The 26754-nt window shown below is 44.0% G+C and overlaps 1 protein-coding gene across 1 annotated transcript in view; it reads right to left on the minus strand.

The window, feature by feature from the left end:
• Positions 1 to 26754, minus strand: part of LOC121550730 (transient receptor potential cation channel subfamily M member 6-like) — a 73247-nt gene that overhangs the window by 43764 nt on the left and 2729 nt on the right. Inside the window, 5 exon segments of the mRNA XM_041863083.2 lie at positions 2466 to 2538; positions 2785 to 2908; positions 15302 to 15476; positions 15678 to 15849; positions 16454 to 16578. Of these exon segments, the coding sequence (XP_041719017.1) occupies positions 2466 to 2538; positions 2785 to 2908; positions 15302 to 15476; positions 15678 to 15849; positions 16454 to 16578 (669 nt within the window).

Genomic DNA, 26754 nt, shown 5'->3' on the forward strand with positions numbered 1-26754 from the left:
AGTATATGTAAAGACAAGATTAAATCAAGAATAGTCTGATGGGTGACAATATTAGCCTATCACTTGTGAATGATATACACTACATGACCAAAAGTATGTGGACACCTGCTCGTCAAACATCTCATTACAAAATAATGGGTATTAATATGGAGTTGGTCCCCCCTTTGCTGCTATAACAGCCTCCACTCTTCTGGGAAGGCTTTCCACTAGATGTTGGAACATTGCTGCAGGGACTTGCTTCCATTCAGCCACAAGAGCATTAGTGAGGTCGGCACTGACGTTGGGCGATTAGGCCTGGCTCACAGTCGGCGTTCCAATTCATCCCAAAGGTATTCGATGGGGTTGAGGTCAGGGCTCTGTGCAGGCCAGTCAAGTTCTTCCACACCAATCTTGACAAACCATTTCTGTATGGACCTTCCTTTGTGCACAGGGGCATTGTCATGCTGAAACAGGAAAGGGCCTTCCCCAAACTGTTGCCACAAAGTTGGAAGCACAGAATTGTCTAGAATGTCATTGTATGCTGTAGCATTAAGATTTCCCTTCACTGGAACTAATAGGCCTAGCCCGAACCATGAAAAACAGCCCCAGACCAGTATTCCTCCTCCACCAAACTTTACAGTTGGCACTATGCATTGGGGCAGGTAGCGTTCTCCTGGTCTCCACCAAACCCAGATTTGTCCATAGGACTGCCAGATGGTGAAGCGTAATTCATTACTCCAGAGAAAGCATTTCCACTGCTCTAGAGTCCAATGGCGGCGAGCTTTACACCACTCCAGCCAACGCTTGGCATTGAGCATGGTGATCTTAGGCTTGTGTGCAGCTGCTCAGCCATGAAAACTCATTTCCTGAAGCTCCTGACGAACAGTTATTGTGCTGACGTTGCTTCCAGAGGCAGTTTGGAACTCGGTAGTGAGTGTTGCTACCGAGGACAGACGAGTTTCAAGTTTGGGGAAGATAATTTTCACCATAAGAATACACCTTTATAATAAAGCATTACATGCATAATCGCATTTGCGGTCACTTTTGAGAATGGTGTTTTCCCAGTAATTGATTGCAATTTGGAACATTTGCGTTTATAGCCTACTGCCGAGTGCACACTGCTGTGCTTATAATGTGAAGAAATAGCCTAATAGTTTATCAACATTTTAAGCTAAACATTCTGATCTGTTGCATCAGCCTCAATGCTTTTAAACGTTTTTTTGATGCCTGTGGTTGTATTAATTTGGGATCTATCGGATCGCATAACTGTCCCAGTTAACATAGGTCAACATTTGTACTATGGGGGATAGTAGATTGACATACGCTAGTGCTTTTGCTGTTCGTTAGGCCTACTCATCTTGTTGGCTGACGAAAAGTAAAAAGTAAATAGTGGATAGTTCCTCCAACATCTTTCAATATGCGCCTCGGAATTCGATAAGGACGCGCACAGTTGCATCCCCGATGTGTCTGTCTTCACTTGTAGCCTGTGAGAAGGACCTGAGATGCCTGCGAGAAGGACCCAATCACGTGAAGGGCATTGGCTAATAAGAATTGGGATATCTGAGAGAGACGTGAGTGAGAGAAGGGAATTCTAATGATTATATTCAACCCAAGGGCACACAGGCCCCACAAAGGAGATGCTGCTGGGAAATTTGAGTAATTATCAAGTTCTTGTCAAATTGTGAATGAGAGACTGATGAAGCGAGTGCAGCCTGCGCAAAAAAACAAAGCAGAGCTCATGCCTTTCATGCGTCTTTTTTCTATTCATTATTAGAGTCGCATCATGCAGCCTTAGAATGAAATATCAAAACATATAGCCCAACGTTTGTGTCACAACTAAAGTTGCATAAATAATGTAGGAGGACCTGATTCTTTGTTAACCGCTCAACACAGACTAGCCACATTTGTGTACTCCCTCAAATCGTTTGGAGAAAATATAATTTATATTTTATTCAGCTATGTTTAATTGTATTCTTCATACTATAAAATACTATAAAATAATGCCACTGCATTCTAAGCATAACTTGTCTGCTAAATTAAATAGTGTAGCCCACAGCCACATGGCATAGCCAGATCAGGGCCTAACATAAGGACAACTCAGAGTATGCTATTCTGTTCTTCTGAAATAAGCTACATTATCTTCATATCATGTTTCTTTATACCTGTCTAAAATAAATAATGGATTTATTGTGATGGTATAGGCTATATTTAATGGATTTATTAGACTTTTTGAAATGTAGATGTTCCAAAGGTCTGCATCAGTGGCTTGTAGGCTATGCATGGAAGCCAGGAGATGCTAAATGTGTTTATGTTAATTAACGGTCAATTACCGGACCGGCAGTTATTTGCTTGACAATCACCAGAATGTCATGACCACCACAGCCCTAGGCACGACATGACTGGGTCAAGTCTCATCTGAGTATCTACTGAATGACAACACACATTCCAGTGAAAGACACAAGCATAAAGGGCAGGAGGAGGGGTACCTTTCAGTGTGGCTGTCAAAATGGCGCAGTCTGCCTCCTGTTGATCTTCGGATTCCGAGTCGAAGATTGTTATCTGTATTTTATAAAGATAGAAATAGTTCTATGCAGTGAACAACAGTCATTGGATTTCCACCCTTTATGTAAATATTATACTAAGCCTGGGAGCCTGTTGAAAGGTAGAAAATAATCATGAACTGAACATGGACGGGATGGTTTCCTAGACCCAGGTTAAGCCTAAATCATTCTTTAAAGGAGAATCTCAATTGAAAGTGCATTTTAGTCCATGAGTAGGCAACCGGCCCACAGTCAAATTACTCACAGACTGTCTGTAGTCCATACACTCCATCAGAAGGTTGTAGAGCTGGGTGACGTCTGCTCTGTCCAGACCAAACATGCCCCCTATCCTCAGAAGAAAGTCCTCCTGGATGTCTGTGTCCAGCTGCCTGTACACAGTACCAACAGTAAGTATAGACTGATACACCAGTGAGGTAAGACACAGGCCAACAACATGGGTCCATTTGGCCCGACCACATGCTAAGATATGAGGTCTGATTATCTAGCTTCCTCTTCCTCTCAGTTCAAATGTTTGTCATGTTTTGGCCCAGAAAACGGCCTGTGTTATGCCTCTATACACCTATATACAGCGTACCGCATACACACTGACTACAGAGCTACGGATGCACATGAGTAGAGCCCTGAGATTTTCCTGAACCTGTGACCTGACCAGGAAAAACTCTGGGCCTTCCACTGGGTTAGGGACAGCTCTTAATTTACTGTTGGGGAGGAGTGATCCAAAATAGGGGAGGGTTGTCCCAATTTTTTGTTGTTGCTTTGGGCAGGGTTGTGTGGTTTTTGGGGGGGCACAGGGGAGGGTAGTGCATTTTTTCCCTAGTTTAGATGTTCTCTTCTGCTCGTATTTTTCCTATAGACAATGGCTTGACTTACTTTTGATATTACCCTAAGAAAGTTTAGAAACGTTTGTGAAGGTTCGGTATGGTGTGGCTATTTGTAGCGGGTGATTTTGGATGGAGTCAGGCGCAGGACTCCATCCCTTTGACGCGCAGCGCCGACACTGGCCTCGGGGACGGCCAGGAGGACGCAGAGCAGGGCGAGCCGAATGGTGACAGTGGAAATCCCGCAACAGGGAGGGATTGAGGACATCCCTCACCGGGACCCAGCACCGCTCCTCCGGACCGTACCCCTCCCACTCCACGAGGTACTGAAGGCCCCCCATCCACGCCTCGAATCCAGGATGGAACGGACAGAGTACTCCGGGGTCCCCTCGATGTCCAGAAGGGGGTGGAGGGACCTCCCGCACCTCAGACTCCTGGAGCAGACCAGCCACCACTGGCCTGAGGAGAGACACGTGAAACGAGAGGTTAATACGGTAATCTGGAGGGAGTAGTAACCTATACGTAACCTTGTTTACTCTCCTCAGGACTTTGAACGGTCCCACAAACTGCGGGATCAGCTTCCGGCAGGGCAGGCGGAGGGGCAGGTTCCGAGTCAAGAGCCAGACCCGATCGCCCTGTCGTGACTTACTTTAATGTATGACTGTTATTTATCGAATCGCCTAACTATGTTTAATTGTCACTCGATTAAATTAATCATGCAACAATTAACTCATTAGGAATTTGGGGCACCACGGAATAAGTTGTTTAACGAGTTAACATCTCCCGAATTAAACTCTTAGAATATATATATGTTATATATATCGCTAACAGTCACTTGTGAAATAATTACCTCTTATCAGTCTCATTCTGAACGTCACATAATCCTTGAACCTGCAAAAACCCTAACCTTATTGATCAATCAACAATACACAAATTGGCTTCATTATTTATTTACTAACTAACTAAATAATAACACAATACAAACACACACACATAGATTATTGATTACTAACGTAATACAATGAAAACAGGTCCCTAGTGGACTGGACTAACAATAGCATGAATGCTTGGGTAGAAGGAGGGTCAGAGTGGAAGGGAGAGACAGAGATTTAAACTATCGTAGTTACTTTGGAAACTATGCTCACAGTAATCATATTACTTATGCACCATAATAACGCTAATTCGGATTAGAAATGCAACATGTATTTACGTGTTGCTGTCCTCGATAGTTGAGTTGATGATGTAGGACTCTGGTTTGCCCACCAGAGATCTCAATGTCCTTGGTAGAGTTTCTGGTCGTAGTGGTGGTTAGAATGGATACTTCAGATGTACCAGCGGTTGTCCTCTAGCTTGTGTCTTTAGTGAAAGTTCTCTAGATGACTATACATGCCAGCTGCAGACTGAAATGATAAAGTCTAGTGCATTTTCTTCACCTCGTGTAGAGGTTGAGAGTTTCAGAGTTTCTCAATTTCAAACGTGTGGACTAACGTCTCACGTTTTCTGGTCTTTCTAGTCTAACCATTTGCAACGTTTAGCTCACGCTCCACGTCTGCTGGTCTGAAGTGAATTTTGTCAAAAGGCTTTTTATGCATTCGGGGTAAAAGGGGCATTCGATCATGTTTGTGCTCATCTGGGCGTGTCCACTGACTGAGAACAAATCAATATGGAAAACAATCATCTCATCTAGAATGCTAAAATGACATTGTTATCTTCACAAAAGTATTATTATACTTAATCATTCTTTTTATACAACAAATAGATGCAACCCTAACTGGGAAGTGTACCCCCCTGAGATACAGTTATGCTGTTCCACCGTCTTTAACGGTAACGAATTTGACATGATTGTACTTTAAGTCCCCTCAACCATTTCCCACATACTTTTAAGTAGGAATGTTGTTTCATTATCCACTTTTGGATGTTGGGGTTTTAGCGGGAAGACTTCCTTTGTTAACAAAGGGGTCCTTTCTCCCAATACTTCATGGCAAGGAAGAGAAAGTCTCTGCAAGGAATTTACAACCGGTCATAAAACTGGCCCCCAGGAAAGGGGGTGTTCAAACCTTTGCCTATCAGGAATTGTTGATCCTCAGCCAATGAGGGCAAGTCATGACAACCCGGTACAAAGACCGGGGCCTCACTGCGGTGGCAGTCAGCATTGGCCTTCTGGCGATGCACAGCGCGCTGGAGTTGGACATGGGCAGCGTTCCACGTCTCCTCCGCGCGCCAAAACCAGTCATCCACCGCAGGAGCTTCGGTCTGGCTCTGATGCCACGGTGCCAGGACCGGCTGATAACCTAAAACACATTGAAATGGAGATAAGTTAGTGGAGGAGTGGCGGAGAGAGTTCTGGGCATATTTGGCCCATGGAAAGAACACCGACCACTCCCCTGGCCGGTCCTGGCAGTAGGACCGCAGGAACCTACCCACATCCTGATTCACCCGTTCCACCTGCCCATTAGACTCGGGGTGAAACCTAGAGGTCAGGCTGACGAGACCCCCAGACGTTCCATGAACGCCTTCCAGACCCTGGACGTAAACTGGGGACCCTGGTCAGACACTATGTCATCTGGCACCCCGTAGTGCCGGAAGACGTGAGTAAACAGGGCTTCCGCAGTTTGCAGGGCCATGGGGAGACCGGGCAGAGGAAGGAGGCGGCAGGCTTTAGAAAAGCTGTCCACAATGACCAGGATGGTGGTGTTACCCTGAGAGAGGGGAAGATCAGTGAGGAAGTCAATTGACAAGTGGGACCATGGCCGTTGTGGAACTGGTAAGGGATGTAACTTACACGCTGGAAAGTGCGTAGGTGCCTTACTTTGGGCGCACACCGAGCAGGAGGAGACATACACTCTCACGTCCATAGCCAAGGTAGGCCACCAGTACTTCCGGGTCAGGCAGCGCACTGTACGGCCGATACCTGGGTGACCAGAGAAGGGGGACGTGTGTGCCCAATAGATAAGACGATCATGGACAAGAGACGGCACGTACCGCAGCCCAGCTTGGCACTGAGGTGGAGATGGCTCTGTGCGTAACGCCCGCTCTATGTCCGCGTCCACCGCCCATACTACCGGCGCCACAATGCAGGAGGCCGGGAGTATTGGAGTATTGGGGTGTTGTCTATGGGCCTCTCCTCTGTGTTGTACAGCCGTGACAGTGCGTCTGCCTTCACGTTCTTAGTGCCTGGTATGTATGACAGCGTGAAATCCAACCGGGTGAAGAACAAGGCCCACCTGGCCTGGCGAGGGTTCAGCCTCCTCGCTGCCCGGATGTCCCCCAGGTTACAGTGGTCAGTCCAGACGAGGAAAGGGTGTTTCGCCCCCTTGAGCCAGTGCCTCCACGCGGTCAGGGCTCTGACAACAGCCAACAGCTCCTGATCACCAAAGTCGTAGTTCTGCTCCGCCGGTCTGAGCTTCTTAGAGAAGCAGGCACAGGGGCGGAGCTTGGGTGGCGTGTCCGAGCATTGGGATAGGACATCGCCTATCCCTACCTCGGACGCATCCACCTCCACTACGAACGGTAATGATGGATCGGGATTGGCCAGTACCGGGGCTGATCTTGCCAAAGCCCTGGATAAACCTCCGATAGTAATTGGCAAAGCCAATAAAGCGCTGCACCTCCTTTACCATGGTTGGAGTCGGCCAATTACGCACGGCTGAAATGTGGTCTCCCTCCTTCTCCACACCTGAGGTGGTGATGTGGTATCTGAGGAAGCAGACGGACTGTTGGAAGAACAGACACTTTTCTGTCATTCTCCAACAGTCTGCCCAGCACTCTGCGAACCAGGGACACATGCTCGGCGCGTGTAGCGGAATACACCAAATGTCTTCGATGTAGACCACCACGCCGTGACCAAGCATGTCCCAAAACACCTCGTTCACAAAGGACTGGACGACTGATGGAGCATTCATCAACCCGTACGGCATCACCAGGTATTCATAATGCCCCGTGGTTGTGCTAAATGCTGTCTTCCACTCGTCCCCTTCCCGGACACGCAACAGGTTGTACGCACTCCGGAGATCTAATTTTGTGAAGAAGCGCGCCCCATGCATTGAATTGATAACAGAGGAGATGAGGGGTAGAGGGTAACTATAGCGAATGGTAGTTTGATTAAGTGCCCGGTAATCAATGCAAGGGCGCAGACCTCCGTCTTTCTTCTTCACGAAAAAGAAACGCGAGGAGGCGGGCGAAGTGGAGGGACGTATGAACCCCTGGCGCAGGGACTCGGAGACGTATGTCTCCATAGCCTCCGTTTCAGCCTGCGACAGGGGATGTACATGACTCCTGGGAGGCACTTCGTCTAACCGGAGGTTTATCGCACAATCCCCCGCCTGATGGGGTGGTAATTTGGTGGCCTGCGTTTTGGAAAACGTGTGTGCCAAGTCGAGGTATTTGGGGGAAATGCGCACGGTGGAGGTAGCGTCTGGACTTTCTACCGTGGTTGCACCAATGGAAACAGCTAGACACCTACCCTTACACTCTCGCGACCACCCCGTGAGAACCTTCTGCGGCCATGAAAAGGTGGGGTAATGTAGTGCGAGCCAGGGAAAACACAACACAACAGGGAAATCAGGGGACTCAATAGTATGAAAAATGTATGCACTCACTAACTGTAAGTCGCTCTCGATAAGAGCGTCTGCTAAATAACTAAAATGTAAAATAATATAAAAGGTGATTTGCTCCATATGGGTCTCCTGCATCATCATCGTGACTGGTGCTGTAACCTCCCTAACAAAACCTGACCCTAATGGTCGACTGTCAAGTGCTTTGATGGGCAATGGAATGGGTAGGGGAACCAATGTGATACCTAGACTATTAGCTAAAGACCTGTCCATAAAGTTCCCAGCTGCGTCTGAATTGACCAGCACCTTACACTGGGGAATTACCGTGTGCTCAGGGAAGTTGACGTGTATGGTGAAGTGTGCAGCAGAGGGCTCTGAACAAGTGTAGATTTGCGCTACCTGGGGTGACGCGAGAGTGCCCTGCCTGCCACCTCCAGACCCAGAAGAACTCTGACAACAGCGTGCAGCAGAATGTCCTCTCTTGCCACAAGAGTGACACTGGATCTGTCGCCCTCCGTTCTCCCGGATCACTGCACCACCCAGCTCCATCGGAACGTAATCCGGGTTGAAGGGGGGTGAAACGGGTAGGCCCCTTCCAGGACGTCCTCTAGAAGCCAGCAGGTTGTCCAACCGGATGGCCATGTCCACCAGCTGGTTGAAAGTCAACGTGGTATCCCGGCAGGCTAGCTCCCTTCGGACGTCCTCACGCAGGCTGCATTGGAAGTGGTCGATGAGGGCCCGCTCGTTCCACCCAGACCCAGCCGCTAGAGTTCTAAACTCCAGGGCAAAGTCTTGCGCGGTCCTCGTACCCTGCCTCAGATGGACCAGACGCTCGCCCGCCTCTCTACCTTCGGGGGGATGATCGAAGACTGCCCGGAAGAGGTGAGTAAACACCCCGTAGTTGACCAACGCGTCTCCTCCTTCACTCCAGACCACGTTGGCCCACTCCAGGGCTTTCCCCGAGAGGCAGGAGACGAGGGCGGACACCTTCTCCCGCTCCGATGGAGCCGGACTGATGGTGGAAAAATAGAGGTCCAGCTGCAGGAGGAATCCCTGGCAGCGGGCCGCTGTCCCGTCGTACTCCCTTGGTCGAGATAGGTGAATACCTCTGGGCGCTGGGGTGTGGGTGGCTGGATCCGGTCGCTCAGCTGGTCACGAAGGGTAGGGTCCTCTCCTCTCCAGGCGTTGGACAACCTGGAGAACCCGATCCATCGCTTCGCCCAAGCTGGCTAGCATGTTGGCATGCTCCCGGACCCGCTCCACGACTCCAAGCATATTCTCCGCTCCTGCTGACTCCATGCTGTTGGGTGTGTGATTCTGTAGCGGGTGATTTTGGACGGAGTCAGGCGCAGGAAGGTAAATCACAGAATAAATGGTTTATTCAGCAATACAGCGGTACGCAGCAATGCGTGAAACACTACAGTGCGGTAAAACGGCGCACTGGAGAAAACAAGGCACATGGGTGAATATCCCGGCGATACAAAATACAATATACAGTGGGGGAAAAAAGTATTTAGTCAGCCACCAATTGTGCAAGTTCTCCCACTTAAAAATGATGAGAGAGGCCTGTAATTTTCATCATAGGTACACGTCAACTATGACAGACAAAATGAGAAAAAAAATCCAGGAAAATCACATTGTAGGATTTTTAATGAATTTATTTGCAAATTATGGTGGAAAATAAGTATTTGGTCACCTACAAACAAGCAAGATTTCTGGCTCTCACAGACCTGTAACTTCTTCTTTAAGAGGCTCCTCTGTCCTCCACCCATTACCTGTATTAATGGCACCTGTTTGAACTTGTTATCAGTATAAAATACACCTGTCCACAACCTCAAACAGTCACACTCCAAACTCCACTATGGCCAAGACCAAAGAGCTGTCAAAGGACACCAGAAACAAAATTGTAGACCTGCACCAGGCTGGGAAGACTGAATCTGCAATAGGTAAGCAGCTTGGTTTGAAGAAATCAACTGTGGGAGCAATTATTAGGAAATGGAAGACATACAAGACCACTGATAATCTCCCTCGATCTGGGGCTCCACGCAAGATCTCACCCCGTGGGGTCAAAATGATCACAAGAACGGTGAGCAAAAATCCCAGAACCACATGGGGGGACCTAGTGAATGACCTGCAGAGAGCTGGGACCAAAGTAACAAAGCCTACCATCAGTAACACACTACGCCGCCAGGGACTCAAATCCTGCAGTGCCAGACGTGTCCCCCTGCTTAAGCCAGTACATGTCCAGGCCCGTCTGAAGTTTTCTAGAGTGCATTTGGATGATCCAGAAGAGGATTGGGAGAATGTCATATGGTCAGATGAAACCAAAATATAACTTTTTGGTAAAAACTCAACTCGTCGTGTTTGAAGGACAAAGAATGCTGAGTTGCATCCAAAGAACACCATACCTACTGTGAAGCATGGGGGTGGAAACATCATGCTTTGGGGCTGTTTTTCTGCAAAGGGACCAGGACGACTGATCCGTGTAAAGGAAAGAATTAATGGGGCCATGTATCGTGAGATTTTGAGTGAAAACCTCCTTCCATCAGCAAGGGCATTGAAGATGAAACGTGGCTGGGTCTTTCAGCATGACAATGATCCCAAACACACCGCCCGGGCAACGAAGGAGTGGCTTCGTAAGAAGCATTTCAAGGTCCTGGAGTGGCCTAGCCAGTCTCCAGATCTCAACCCCATAGAAAATCATTGGAGGGAGTTGAAAGTCCGTGTTGCCCAGCGACAGCCCCAAATCATCACTGCTCTAAAGGAGATCTGCATGGAGGAATGGGCCAATATACCAGCAACAGTGTGTGAAAACCTTGTGAAGACTTACAGAAAATGTTTGACCTGTGTCATTGCCAACAAAGGGTATATAACAAAGTATTGAGAAACTTTTGTTATTGACCAAATACTTATTTTCCACCATAATTTGCAAATAACTTCATAAAAAATCTTACAATGTGATTTTCTGGATTTTGTTTTCTCATTTTGTCTGTCATAGTTGACGTGTACCTATGATGAAACTTACAGGCCTCTCTCATCTTTTTAAGTGGGAGAACTTGCACAATTGGTGGCTGACTAAAAACTTTTTTCCCCCACTGTAGCTCCACCGACCTATAGTAACCTCCACAATAAACAATCACACACAAAGACATGGGGGCAGAGGGAATACTTATACAGGTACTGATGAGGGGGTATGAACCAGGTGTGTGTAATAAACAAGACAAAACAAATGGAATGGTGATATGAGGAGCGGCAGTGGCTAGAAGGCCGGTGACGACGAACGCCGAAGCCTGCCCGAACAAGGAGAGGAGGCAGCTTCGGAGGAAGTCATGACACTATTACTAAGCTTTAGCTACTGCAGGCCTATGATATGAAGGCAGTGCGCACTGGCACTCCAACTGACTCCGACAGTTGAACTTGAGGTGAGGAAGACTGTTTCAGGCCTACCAGAGTTACTCCTATATCTAACAATATCTGAATGCATATGGATGTCCGTAAAAGTTCTCAAATATCCGGTAAATTAAAATGTTCACTGTCATGTTGTCCAGCGACACATTTTCCTAAAGGAAACTCTGAAATGGCATATTGTTTTTATGAAGATTTTAGAATATTCACATGAAAATCTGTCGCCAATTGGATGGAAACCTAGCTATAGACACCTTAAATAATCTGGCAAGTGCGCTAGTCCAGTGTCACTTTGACTATGCCTGCATATCACGGTTCACCAGCAGCCCCAAACATCTAAAGAATAAGCTACCAGCCAAACAAGCTTGTAAGAATTGTATTTAAACCCCCCTCATACTCATCTTGAGTTTGAGTTTTTGTTTGTCTCTATCTCTGTAATGTGTCTGTATCTATGTAATTGTATATGTAATTATGTTTAAAAAATAGGGACCACAACTTTATTGTGCAATCCCAGTCAAAAATCTTTGTGTATACAGTGCATTCAGAACGTATTCAGACCCCTTCACTTTTACCACATTTTGTTACGTTACAGCCTTATTCAAAAATGGATTAAACACACAATACACACATTACCCCATAATGACAAAGCAAAAACAGTTTTTTTGACATTTTTGCGAATGTATTAAAAATAAAAACTGAAATATCACATTTACGTTAAATATTCAGACCCTTTACTCAGTACTTTGTTGAAGCACCTTTGGCAGCGATTACAGTCTCAAGTCTTCTTGGGTATGACGCTACAAGCTTGGCACACCTGTATTTGGGGAGTTTCTCCCATTCTTCTCTGCAAATCCTCTCAAGCTCTGTCAGGTTGGATGGGGAGTGTCGCTACACAGCTATTTTCAGGTCTCTCCAGAGATGTTAAATCGGGTTCAAGTCCGGGCTCTTGCTGGGCCACTCAAAGACATTCAAAGACTTGTCCCGAAGCCACTCCTGCGTTGTCTTGGCTGTGTGCTTAGGGTCGTTGTCCTGTTGGAAGGTGAACCTTCACCCCAATCTGAGGTCCAGAGCGCTCTGGAGCAGGTTTTCATGAAGGATCTCTCTGTACTTTGCTCCATTCATCTTTCCCTCGATCCTGACTAGTCTCCCAGTCCCAGCCACTGAAAAACATCCCCACAGCATGATGCTGCCACCACCATGCTTCACCGTAGGGATGGTATTGGCCAGGTGATGAGCGGTGCCTGATTTCCTCCAGACGTGACGCTTGGCATTCAGGCCAAAGAGTTCAATCTTGGTTTTATCAGACCAGAGAATCTTGTTTCTCATGGTCAGAGTCCTTTAGGTGCCTTTTGGCAAACTCCAAGCGGGCTGTCATTGGCCTTTTACTGAGGAGTGGCTTCCATCTGGCCACTCTACAATAAAGGCCTGATTGGTGGAGTGCTGCAGAGATGGTTGTCCTTCTGGAAGTGACCATCGGGCCCTTCTCCCCTGATTGCTCAGTTTGGCCGGGCGGCCAGCTCTAGGAAGAATCTAGGTGGTTCCAAACTTCTTCCATTCACGAATGATGGAGGCCACTGTGTTCTTGGGGACCTTCAATGCTGCAGAAATGTTTAAGTACCCTTCCTCAGATCTGTGCCTCGACACAATCCTGTCTCGGAGCTCTACGGACAATTCCTTCCACCTCATGGCTTGGTTTTTGCTCTGACATGCACTGTCAATTGTGGGACATTATATAGACAGGTGTGTGCCTTTCCAAATCATGTCCAATCAATTGAATTTAACACAGGTGGACTCCAATCAACTTGTAGAAACATCTCAAGGATGATCAATGGAAACAGGATGCACCTAAACACAGTTATTGTTATTTGTGGTTGAAAACATTATTTTGAGTTAATTCTATGAGGGGGGAAGGTGTTCAATTTATTTCAGAGTGCAAGGGAAGGGTCATGTGAAAATATGTTTTACTTTGGGGAGGGCGCACCGCCGCTGCTAAATTGTTGCCGCCACACCAAAAAACTATGGAACAGGAAAAAATATTGCGATGTTAATGAAAGCCTTCGGGTAGATGGAAAGGCTTTCCCAAAAACCTTCTCAATTAAATGTGAACTATGAAATGAAGCCTATGCCTACTTGGCAGAATGATATCATGATTATTTGCATCAACCCAGTGGGCATTTGTTTTGCAAACTTCATCACATGTGTGCGCCACAGAAACGCTGCTAACCAAACAACAGTGCTAGGTGCATTCACTTGAATTAACGGGTAACTACACACAAAAAAAAAATTCACAGAAGTGGTCTCCTGATTTGGTTTTATCATAGTTGTGTAATTAAAGTGTGATTTTGAGAGCGAAAACCTGAAATAAACATATACAGTGGGGAGAACAAGTATTTGATACACTGCCGATTTTGCAGGTTTTCCTACTTACAAAGCATGTAGAGGTCTGTCATTTTTATCATAGGTACACTTCAACTGTGAGAGACGGAATCTAAAACAAAAATCCAGAAAATCACATTGTATGATTTTTAAGTAATTAATTTGCATTTTATTGCATGACATAAGTACTTGATACATCAGAAAAGCAGAACTTAATATTTGGTACAGAAACCTTTGTTTGCAATTACAGAGATCATACGTTTCCTGTAGGTCTTGACCAGGTTTGCACACACTGCAGCAGGAATTTTGGCCCACTCCTCCATACAGACCTTCTCCAGATCCTTCAGGTTTTGGGGCTGTCGCTGGGCAATACGGACTTTCAGCTCCCTCCAAAGATTTTCTATTGGGTTCAGGTCTGGAGACTGGCTAGGCCACTCCAGGACCTTGAGATGCTTCTTACGGAGCCACTCCTTAGTTTCCCTGGCTGTGTGTTTCGGGTCGTTGTCATGCTGGAAGACCCAGCCACGACCCATCTTCAATGCTCTTACTGAGGGAAGGAGGTTGTTGGCCAAGATCTCGCGATACATGGCCCCATCCATCCTCCCCTCAATACGGTGCAGTCGTCCTGTCCCCTTTGCAGAAAAGCATCCCCAAAGAATGATGTTTCCACCTCCATGCTTCACGGTTGGTATGGTGTTCTTGGGGTTGTACTCATCCTTCTTCTTCCTCCAAACACGGCGAGTGGAGTTTAGACCAAAAAGCTCTATTTTTGTCTCATCAGACCACATGACCTTCTCCCATTCCTCCTCTGGATCATCCAGATGGTCATTGGCAAACTTCAGATGGGCCTGGACATGCGCTGGCTTGAGCAGGGGGACCTTGCGTGCACTGCAGGATTTTAATCCATGACGCCGTAGTGTGTTACTAATGGTTTTCTTTGAGACTGTGGTCCCAGCTCTCTTCAGGTCATTGACTAGGTCCTGCCGTGTAGTTCTGGGCTGATCCCTCACCTTCCTCATGATCATTGATGCCCCACGAGGTGAGATCTTGCATGGCGCCCCAGACCGAGGTAATTGACCGTCATCTTGAACTTCTTCCATTTTCTAATAATTGTGCCAACAGTTGTTGCCTTCTCACCAAGCTGCTTGCCTATTGCCCTGTAGCCCATCCCAGCCTTGTGCAGGTCTACAATTGTATCCCTGATGTCCTTACACAGCTCTCTGGCCTTGGCCATTGTGGAGAAGTTGGAGTCTGTTTGATTGAGTGTGTGGACAGGTGTCTTTTATACAGGTAACGAGTTCAAACAGGTGCAGTTAATACAGGTAATGAGTGGAGAAAAAGAGGGCTTCTTAAAGAAAAACTAACAGGTCTGTGAGAGCCGGAATTCTTACTGGCTGGTAGGTGATCAAAATACTTATGTCATGCAATAAAATGCAAATTAATTACTTAAAAATCATACAATGTGATTTTCCGTCTCTCACAGTTTAAGTGTACCTATGATAAGAATTACAGACCTCTACATGCTTTGTAAGTAGGAAAACCTGCAAAATCGGCAGTGTATCAAATACTTGTTCTCCCCACTGTAGATGACTACAGTGTCACTCCACACCTATCCATAGTGGTCTGTTTGTGTAAGAATGCCAGCAAGTCAGCCGCCCGGCCTGATCCCTCGAAGACGAACACAGGCACGGGGGGCACACTGCTCACATAGTCCAGCACCATGGACACAATTCCAGGGCCGCCCTCCACCACCACACACACCACTGGCACACCCTGGTTAAGCCCTGCCAGAGAAAGATACATCACACACACACACACACACTGTTACACACGTGTATTACAATACTCTCACACATACAAACACACACACACACATTGCAATCTTTCTTTTTCTTACACACACACACACACACACACACACACAAACACACACACACACACACACACACAGATCGACACATTCACACAGCCACACACATACTCACTAGGATGGATCTTCTGCAGTTGAATGTGTCTCTCCAGCTTCCTCCTGAGTCCCAGCTGGCAGCCATGTTTTCCCAGAGTTCCATCGTCCACTAACAGGAAGTGGGAGTGCAGGCTGTTCAAACACACCGTCTTACTCAAGGGGTTTCTCAGGGGCTGGTAAGGCCTGAGCACCTGGTTTAGGTATCAGAAAACAGGTCAGAAAGCAGGCCAGAGAGAAAATAGAAGAGGATTTGGGATAGTCCAAGCGGAAAAGTGAGAGCATATGGCAACTCAAGGGAGATAAAAGGTGACATTTTCGTGGCAAAAATGAGTACAGATCTGTGCAAAAAATACAGCAATCCTTCTTATAATGTGGACGCATGATGTAGCCCTTTCCTGCAGTCAAATTACCTAGTGGCCTCATGGGTGGAATGTTATTAATATTTTTCATAATTTCATAAATAATCAACATTATTTTTTAAAAGCCGCCGACAATCCAGTGTTTCTATGTCAAATGGTTTTGTTTAGTTCAGTCTTCTGTGATGTATATAACGTGTAATATTGGGATGCAAATTATAAATTGAATACATTTCAACTCTATATCTGACATGGTAGAGGTGTCTTCTTTTTTAAGCCCATAACCATATGTGTGAGGTGTATACTTTTGTTTCAAAGTAGATTTGTTTAATACTACCAAGAAACACTCTGTGTGACCCTGATTTAGCCCATTGCAGTAAAAGGTTCATTTGAAACTTTCCTTAAATGCACTGATATCTTAACAGAGAACAACACTCACATCTCTCCCTATAAGGTCACTGTGGTTGTCAATTACGCCCCAGGGCGTGACCCCTACAGCGTTCCTCTTCCTGCGGCAATGGGTGCCGTATGCTTTCACAGCCTCCCCTACATACTGGGACACACCTAGGAAGGGTCGTATACTCAGTCCATTTACATACAGTACCAGTCAAAAGTTTGGACACACCTACTCATTCAACGGTTTTTCTTTATTTTTACTATTTTCTACACTGTAGAATAATAGTGAAGACATCAAAACTATGAAATAACACATATGGAATCATGTAGTAACCAAAAAAGTGTTAAACACATTTTCTTCAAATAGCCACCCTTTGCCTTGATGACAGCTTTACACACTCTTGGCATTCTCTCAACCAGCTTCATGAGGTAGTCACCTGGAATGCATTTCAATTAACAGGTGTGCCTTCTTAAAAGTTAATTTGTGGAATTTCTTTCCTTCTTAATGCGTTTGTGCCAATCAGTTGTGTTGTGACAAGGTAGGGGTGGTACACAGAAGTTAGCCCTATTTGGTAAAAGACCAAGTCCATATTATGGCAAGAACAGCTCAAATAAGCAAAGAGAAACGACAGTCCATCATTACTTTAAGACATGAAAGTCAGTCAATACGGAACATTTCAAGAACTTTTAAAGTTTCTTCAAGTGCAGTCGCAAAAACCATCAAGCGCTATGATGAAACTGGCTCTCATGAGGACCGCCACAGGAAAGGAAGACCCAGAGTTACCTCTGCTGCAGAGGATAAGTTCATTAGAGTTACCAGCCTCAGAAATTCTGGTTTGGTCTGATGAGTCAAATTTGAGATTTTTGGTTCCAACCGCCGTGTCTTTGTGAGATGCAGAGTAGGTGAATGGGTGATCTCTGCATGTATGGTTCCCACCGTGAAGCATGGAGGAGGTGGTGTGATGGTGTGGGGGTGTTTTGCTGGTGACACTATCAGTTATTTATTTAAAATTCAAGGCACACTTAACCAGCATGGCTACCACAGCATTCTGCAGCAATACGCCATCCCATCTGGTTTGCGCTTAGTGGGACTATCATTTGTTTTTCAAGAGGACAATGACCCAACACACTCCAGGCTGTGTAAGAGCTATTTGACCAAGAAGGAGAGTGATGGAGTGTTGCATCAGATGACCTGGCCTCCTGATAGAATACTTTTTAATGTTAAAAGTAGTGACTAAAGTATTCCACCCTGAAACTATATAACGGTGTGAAATGTATTAGAAATATAAGACTATAATCTAGTAATGCGTGTGCGTAGGACACGTTAAGATTATGACATTGTTTAGCAATATAAGTAGGAGTTAGGTCAGACAACAAAGGAGAAGGAGAACTGTCGACAGACAACTTGTGACAACTGTGAAACCAATAAGAGGAAATAGGCCTCCCAACCCAGGGAGGGGAGAAACTGTTAGGCTCTGAGAAGATTATGAAACATGTTGCAGAATATGAAAAACAATGTTTGTGTACAGTGGAAAAATACAGCCCGCCTAAAGCGGGTGGGATTTTCGTCTGACGTGTGTAAAGGATGGGCTCTGAACATGAGAGGCCAGAGCGCTCTCTGAATAAAGAACTGACCATTGTATGCTGGGACTCTGTCTGTTTCTTATAACTGGAGCTTTACAACCTCCAGGATACAGATGGAATTATAAAATAGTCCAGTTAGAACATTGAGATAGAAATTCTCGTGACAACTTGGTCCTTCGAGACGGATCTCAATACCTGTTTTGTCGTCCCAGGGAACCCCGAAACCATGCACGGGCGGATCCAGGATCCGTAAGACAAAGACCTGACCTCTGAAATTGAGGGTCTATTTCAGGTCGGTAAACTGGTACACGACAGAAACGGTGACGAGATCCAACCAAAATTGAAATCCCTGCTGCAAGGATAAAGTCAGTAATTTTTATTCATGGATTTTTGGGGGGATTGATATCTGGAAACTGCAGTAGAAAAAATTAACAGTTTAAATCTGCTGTAGTGAGGGTAGTAATCCGTCGATAATCCAAAACGGGATCGTCATCCGGTATACCGTTTTTTGACGTTTATCTAGAAAAAACCCATGCGCCAGTATTCTAGATAAATATAAAACGGGGTTGGGGCCGCAATTGACTACAGGTAGTTGAGGCCATTACCCAAAATAAACTAACCTTGTGTTGAGACAATTTGGGATTGTCAATAGTATACAAGAAGGAAGTGAACTTCGGCATTTTTAGACGTTTATCTAGAGAAAACCCATGCGCCAGTATTCTAGATAAATATAAATTAAGGAATAATTGTTGACTTGTGAAATAGATATATTAATAAACGGTGTATACGTGTGAGACCTAATAATCTATCAACAGTCATAATATAATTATTAGAGGGGGGGGGATTTCTTATTTTTCCATCATGGGAAGCAAATCCTCAAAGGAGGTCCCGGAGATAACCGGGTATGAGAAATCCTGTTGGAGGAACAGGTCACATGTACGGGTGTCACGCCCTGACTCAGGGGACTCTTATATGTTGAGTCAGGGTGTGTGTATTCTTTGTTTGTATAGATTCTATGTTGTATATCTAGCATGTGTGGATCTATGTTGGCCGGTGTGGTTCCCAATCAGAGGCAGCTGTCGCTCGTTGTCTCTGATTGGGGACCATACTTAGGCAGCCTATTGGCACTGTCTAGTGGTGGGATCTTGTTCCGTGTAAGGTATGTTGTGTGTGCTACCTTGGACTTAACGTTTCGTTTAGTTTGTTGTTTTGTCGTGGTGTTTATTCAGTTTTAATAAACATGTACGTATACCACGCTGCGCCTTGGTCTGACCCGTCCTTCAACGAACGTGACAACGGGTTGATCATAGGACGTCAACACATTGTATTTCGGCCAAGCTCTTAGGGGTTATTACATTTTGGAAATTTAGAAGTAATATAGGATTATGGTAAAATTGACCATAGTGAGATATCAAACGTGCTAGGGTGAACATTCCAAATCTGGGCACTTTTATAGAAGAAAATATTCCTGTAGGTTATATGAATATTGATTGTGTGTTGGGAAATAGCAGTGTGTGAATGTGATATGAGAGTCGTGTGAATATGAGAATGAGGTTATCTGAAGTTTGGAGAATAAGCTGTTGATATAATGATATTTTGGGGGATGTAAGATCAGTGAATAGTGACCAGTCTATAGGATTCTGGGAGGATTCTATGACTGAGGGAAGGGGTCTAGGTAGTAAAGTGATAAGTGCTGGCTTGCGCGCCCAAACACGTAGACGTACGGATGGGGGGTGGGAGACAGTACATAAATCATGTGATAAAAACAAGATTAAGCATTATAAAAACAAACTATCATCTCGGAGCAGAGGTAATATAGTAAAGACATAATCCATTTAATTACATTTGTTAGATCTGTTTCCAAATCAATGAATGTAGATTTGACTCGTTGACTGCTAAGTCATTCCCTTTGAGCTTGTGGGATCTTTGTCCTGTAAAGCTATTTTCTGATAAGTGTGGTGTGTGCCAGATACTAAAACTACAGACTTATAATTGGAATAAAGGAGGATTTACTTGTCATTTCAATAAAGCATAGATTCTGCATTACTGACTAAAATCTAGATTTTCTGATTATAGTTCAACTATGGTTATGGGGTTGTGTACATTAATAAAACAGCCAGTGTTGATTTTGGGATGTAAGACTGGGATGTAGTAGTTTGCGGGGTTCGAATTGAACGACTCACTTATTCAACAAGAATAGTGGGGGGAGTAAAATAATTATTTTTGTGTTGCCGAATGAGTTGATAGTTTAAAAACGACTGAGAATAGAGTTGTAATGTGGACTATTGAATTGAAATACATGGAATCTAAGGATAACCTCCATTATGGAACTAGGTGGAGGGAGAGGTATGGGTTTGAGGGGCGTCTAGACATAAACAAACTTGAATCCATGGTAAAACAGATGCACAAGGTGTGTAGAGATAGAGTAGAGAGACAGCGATTAGAGGGGCTAGACACTGCTAGGGTGTGTCTCTCTGAAGCTCGGAAGAGAGAGGAAGGTCAGAGAAGGAAGGAGGAAGTAAGTGAGAAGAAGGTGAGTGAGATGAAAAGAGAAGTAAAGGTTGAGGTCCCAGTGCCTCCCCCAGAGCAGAGGGCAGAAAGGTTATATCCAGTCCTGGCAGAACAGGCTTGGAAAGAGAATCCAAATTATGAGGTTGTTGTGTGTAGAAGAAGATTAGGACAGGTCCCCGCATCTCCCCCGCCATATGACGGCCAAGCCGGAATGTTTGAGGAGGAAGGAGCAGTGGGGGGGAGGGGAGAGACCAGTAAAGATTAGGAAGAGGGGGAGAGCAAGATAGAGAGAGAAAGCGAGAGACAGAGAGAGAGCGTAGGGAGGATGTAGACAGACTGAGAAAAGAGCTGGAACGAGCAGTCAGACAAGTGGTAGGAAAGGATTGGGCAGCTGTGAAGGGAGACTGGACCCCAGGAAGGGGGGACAGAGTTATTTTACAGTGGGCTGTAGACGAAGAGTATCTAATAGCGACTCTCGGGGAAATAGAAGATCAGCATAAAGGGAGCTTTAAGGGAAAGGGACCTAACAGAGAAGGGAAAAAATGGACAGGATCAGACGATAGAGTGTTTTAATTGTGACAAAACAGGACACATGGCAAGGGAGTGTAAAGCTCTTCCAAGGAATGACAGACAAAGACAGTACCGCGACAGACAGAAAAGACAGAACAAAAATAGAAAGAGAGTGGAATGTAACAGGAATAGAGGGAACACCAAATACTAGCAATGATAGGGAATGTAATATTAAAGAACATTTATAGTAAGTATAGTATGTTAAAAAAGGATAAAAATATATAACAAGAAAAGATAACAAACAGAATAATAGATCTTCAAATACAACTAATTGGCGGGCAATTGTTGTTTTGGCGGGCAGTTGTTGTGGTTGGTCCTGTGTTTTCCCTGGCGTCCTTTCCCCCTTGCGGCAGGTGTGGGATGCAGGTGCATTTGCGCGCTCGGCCCATTTCCTCCGCAGTCAACCATGTGGTGTGCATTTTTGTGTTTGGAAGGGTGTGGCGTTAAGTGAGTGAGAGGGGAAATGGTTGCATATCCCAGAGCCGACGGGTGTCTATGAGCAGGGGTAGTGAGAGAGAGCTTTCAATTTTGTGCAGATGAGGGACATACATTTTTAAATATAGTATACATCTAATCTAATTTTTTATTGTCCTATCATGAAAGATCCCCAACCCTATATCCTGGACACCCACCTGAGCGACCCATACACCAAAGAGAAGTTCCCATCTGTTTTATGGACCTGCTGTGAGTATGCAGCCTAAAGAGAGAAATAATGCAGTCAAAGACCTACTTGAGCAGCACCGCCCCCTCAGGATTCTGAGCCTGCCTGGCAGGGTTGGTCATACAAAGCCAGAGCCCCCTGATGGGAGAGCATTATATACAAGGAAATTCTCAAAGCTGCTAATGAGAACCTTGACGACCTTGTACCTAGCCGGTGGGGATTCCGGTTGGGTACCCCCACCCAGGTAGTGGCAGTGCTGGCAACACTGGCTGCAGTAACCCATGGGGAGGGGGTAACACTTGGACAATCAGAGAGGGGGTTTATCATTGTGGCCCAGGTGGCACAAAATAATCAAAGGTCTGACTGCACGGAGATGCTTGGGAAAAATGGTTACAACGGGGGACCAGAGTGTTTGTATCTCAGGTGAAGAGGGTGGATCTGATCTCCATCACCTAGAACTTGACATAGATTAAGTAGATTGATCAAATCTCACATTGTTGTCAATATCTGCTCAATCTTGCATGCTTTCTCAATTAGCTGTAACTGTATGTGCACTTGTAAATCAGGTCCTTTCTTGAGTTGTGCTCTGGGATGTAACAACCGTTGAGCATCTGATTTTATGGTTGATTGTGGAGGAAGGGGGTTGAGTGTGTTGGAGTATGTGAGTATGTGCGTGTGTGTTTGTCCCGCATCTGTTGTGGGGGGGTGAGGATGTTGGGGGGAGGGTATGGGATGGACCGCGGTAATTATTTGCTAGGATAATAATTGCTTGTCAATAAATTAAATGTCATACAATGGCAATCCGGGTTGTATGTTGACATCCTGCGCATGAACTGCCGACATTGTTACGCATATTAATTGATAATGATGGAAAATAAGATATGCAGGATATTTGAATAGATATATATTTTAAATAGTTATATATATATATATAGAGGTGACAGCATTGGAAATGCTTTTGGCGGTTAATCTGCTTCTGTTTTTGTGGGTGGCACTGTGTGCTGTTTTCGATGGATGGGTCCTGGCCTCTCGGGGCCCTAGGGATCCGGAGGGACGTGGGTGGGATGCCGATCACTGGGATGACGGCTCAACTTGGAATGGGGAGGGGCTTTAGCGGGGGAATTAGTGGAGAACAATTGAAAAGTTACTTAGTAGCAATGCAAATATCACGGTACAGCTATATGGACACTCAAACATTACAGTATTTTTAATTGGTAAATTTACAAACATATATAATGATAAATAGACTTGAAACTTGTATCTCATTATGGTGTATGGTGAAATAAGTATAGCCAGTTATATAATTGTAATGGCTTAGTTGATAATAACAAAAGAAGAACAATATTTACATGGCTCAAAGAGAAGGAATATAATATCTATTGTTTACAGGAAACTCATTCAACAATTCTAGATAAAGTTGCGTGGAAAAAGGAATGGGGGGGGGGGGGGGCAAATATACTTCTCCCATGGGCAAAGAAATTCAAAAGGGGTGATGATATTAATTAATAGTAATTTCGATCCGAATGTGCAAATTGTCCAAATAGATACACAAGGTAGATGGATTATTTTAAATATGTTATTGGACCATAAACAGATATGGCTCATTAACCTTATGGACCAAATAATTTTGATCCACACTTCTTTGACAATATATATAATAAATTATCAACCCTGCAAGCAATTCAAGACAATATTATTATGGTGGGGGATTATAATACTGTTTTAAATAGCTCAATGGACCGTAAAGGAAATAACACCACAAACAATCACCCACATGCTCTTAAGGTAATTGTGAATGTCATGGATACATTAGAACTAGTAGATATATGGAGGCTTAAATATCCTGATCTAGTGAGATACATGGCGGAGACTCAATCAAGCTAGTCGTCTTGACTTCTTTCTTATCTCATTCTCGTTGGCACCAAAAGTTTAAAAAGTGTTGATAGGGGACAGAATGCGGTCGGACCATCATATAATTGGCATATACATTACTCTTACTGAATTTCCACGTGGACGAGGATATTGGAAATGTAATCAAAGCCTATTGGATTATAATTTATTTTTTACTAGGACAAAGGAATTTATAACTGAAGCTAATTGTAGAGATTTTTTTTCTATTGATAATGTAAAATTAACAACCACACAGAAAGTCTCATGTGAAGGTGAAATTACAGAGGATGAACTTCTGGATGCAATTAAAGACTTTAAGTTCGGGAAAACTCCAGGGTTGGATGGCATACCAGTCGAGGTATACCAAACCTTTTTTGATATACTAAGAGGACCGTTATTAGCATATTTTAACCACTCCTATGTAAATGGTAGATTATCTAACACTCAAGAAGAAGGTCTGATCTCATTATTACTGAAACAGGATTGTCATGGGTTCTGCCGAGACTGCCCTTCCTTCTGGTTCGGACAGGCTTCGGCGTTCGTCGTCACTGGAATACTAGCTGCTGCCGATCTATGTTTCATGTTTCTATGTTCATCTGGTTGTTGTCTAGTGTTGCACACCTGTTTCCCATGATGGTATTATGTCCTTCCCTATTTAACCTGTTCGCTCCCACTGTGTGTTGTGCGTGTTTGTAACTTGTTTCGAGTGTTGTTTGTGAGCGCGTTTGCTCCTCCCTGTGTTGGAGGTTTTGCTTGTTTCTTTACTATACAGTAAAGTAGATTTTCATTTCATTCTGTGTCCTGCGCTTGACTCTGGCCTACCGCATTCCACAGACATTCATGACAAGGATACAAGTGGAAAATATAAAGATCCAGTCCATTAAAGAAATTGGAGGCCCCTTACACTTCAGTGTTGTGATGCAAAAATTCTAGCAAAATGTATAGCGCATAGAATTAAAAAGGTATTGTCGGATATTATTCATTCTAATCAGACAGGTTTTTTACATGGAAGATACATTGGAGATAATATAAGGCAAGTATTGGAAAAAGATAGAACACTATGGAAAATCTGGGAAACCAGGCCTGCCATTCATAGCAGACTTCGAAAAAACATTTGATAAAGTACGACTGGGGTTTATATATAAATGCCTGGAGCGTTTCAATTTTGGAGAATGTCTTATAAAATGGGTCAAAATCATGTATAGTAACCCTAGGTGTAAAATAGTAAATAATGGCTATTTCTCAGAAAGTTTTAAACTGTCAAGAGGAGTGAAACAAGGTTGTCCACTATCGGCATATCTATTTATTGTGGCCATCGAGATGTTAGCTATTAAAATCAGATCCAACAATAATATCAGGGGATTAGAAATACAGGGCTTAAAAACAAAGGTGTCATTGTACGCTGATGATTCATGTTTTCTTTTAAATCCACAACTAGAATCCCTTCACAGCCTCATAGAGGATCTAGATACATTTTCTCTTCCTCTCTGGATTACAACCAAATTATGACAAATGTACTATATTACGTATTGGGTCACTAAAAAATAAAAATTTTACATTACCATGTAGTTTACCAATAAAATGGTCTGATGGTGATGTGGATATACTCGGAATACATATCCCAAAGGAAATAAATGATCTCACTAGCGAACAGTTTTTTTTTATTATATGAGAAAAAAATATTCCATTGTAAAACTAATTTTTTTGACAAATAAAAAAATAAAAAAAGGTATAATCTTTGTAAATGATATCATTGGTAGGACTGGTGGAGTTATGTCACACATGCAGCTAACAAAAACATATGGAAATGTCTGCTCTACCCAAAATTATAACCAAATAATTGCAGCCTTACCGCAAAAATGGAAGAGGAAAGTGGAAGGGGGAGACAGTAAGGAACTTGTCTGTCGGCCTTGCATTAAAGAACATCATTGGTTAAGGAAAACTGTGATAAATAAAAAAGTATATCAGTTTCTTAAGGACCAAAGGATTGACAGCCATCCCATATAGATTGCAAAATAGTTGGGAAGAGATTTTTGACGTACTGATCCCATGGCATAGTGTTTATGAACTGATACGCAAAACGACACCGGATTCAAAACTTTTGCTACCAACAGAATGTTATTTATATGGGGGATACAATCTTCCCAGCTCTGCAGATTTTGCTGCGAAGAGACAGAATCATTAGATCATTTGTTTTGGTACTGTCCATTTGTAGCTTGTTTTTGGACACAGGTCCAGGAATGGCTAAAGGATTGCAATTTTTACCTGGAGCTAACCTTGCAGATAGCATTACTGGGTGATCTGAAAAGTCATAGTCAATCGATCAATAACATAATAATACTTTTAGCAAAAATGTTTATTTTCAATTCACAATCTGTAGAAACAATGAGAATAGAAAGGTTCAGAACTTTTGTAAGACATCACAGTACAGAAATATATATGGCAAATACAAATCCTATATGGATGGTGTTAAAGGATAGATGGGAGGTGTTGAATGGAATTGAAGGATGTGACTAATAACAACTAACAACAAATAATAACAAGATAACTAATAATGTAAGCATACTGTGTCCATAATAAGTATATAGGTTGTAGTTTGGGAGCTTTTGTGAAAGATATGGCGTATAGAAGCAAACCGGATGGACATCATGAAAATGATCGAAGAGGTTGAGAGTAGAGGAAGTTCAGGAGAAAAAACTAACAAAATATAATTATTGTAAAATTGGAATAGAAAATAGGAATAGAGGGGAAGTAAGTGAAGGGAACTGAATATTTGATGGCCACATTGGGAAAGTTTGAACCTCTGGAAGGAAGCCACATTTTAATTTATGTAGATGATATTCTATTGGCTAATCCCACTCAAGAGGGATGTAAGAAAGATACACTCCAATTGTTAACCTTTCTGGCAGAACAGGGATACAAATGTAGCAAAAGGAAACTTCAACTCTGGCAGAGCAAGGTGATTTACTTAGGACATACCATAACTCAGGAGGGGCGAACGTTAAACTCATCCAGGAAAACTGCTATACTTGAAGCACCAAAACCGTTAAACAAGAAACAAATGATGAGCTTTTTGGGAATTATAAACTACTGTAGAGCTTGGGTACCCCATTATGCACTGCATACTG

Source organism: Coregonus clupeaformis, chromosome 18, assembly GCF_020615455.1.
Source record: "Coregonus clupeaformis isolate EN_2021a chromosome 18, ASM2061545v1, whole genome shotgun sequence".
Taxonomy (NCBI): Eukaryota; Metazoa; Chordata; class Actinopteri; order Salmoniformes; family Salmonidae; genus Coregonus; species Coregonus clupeaformis.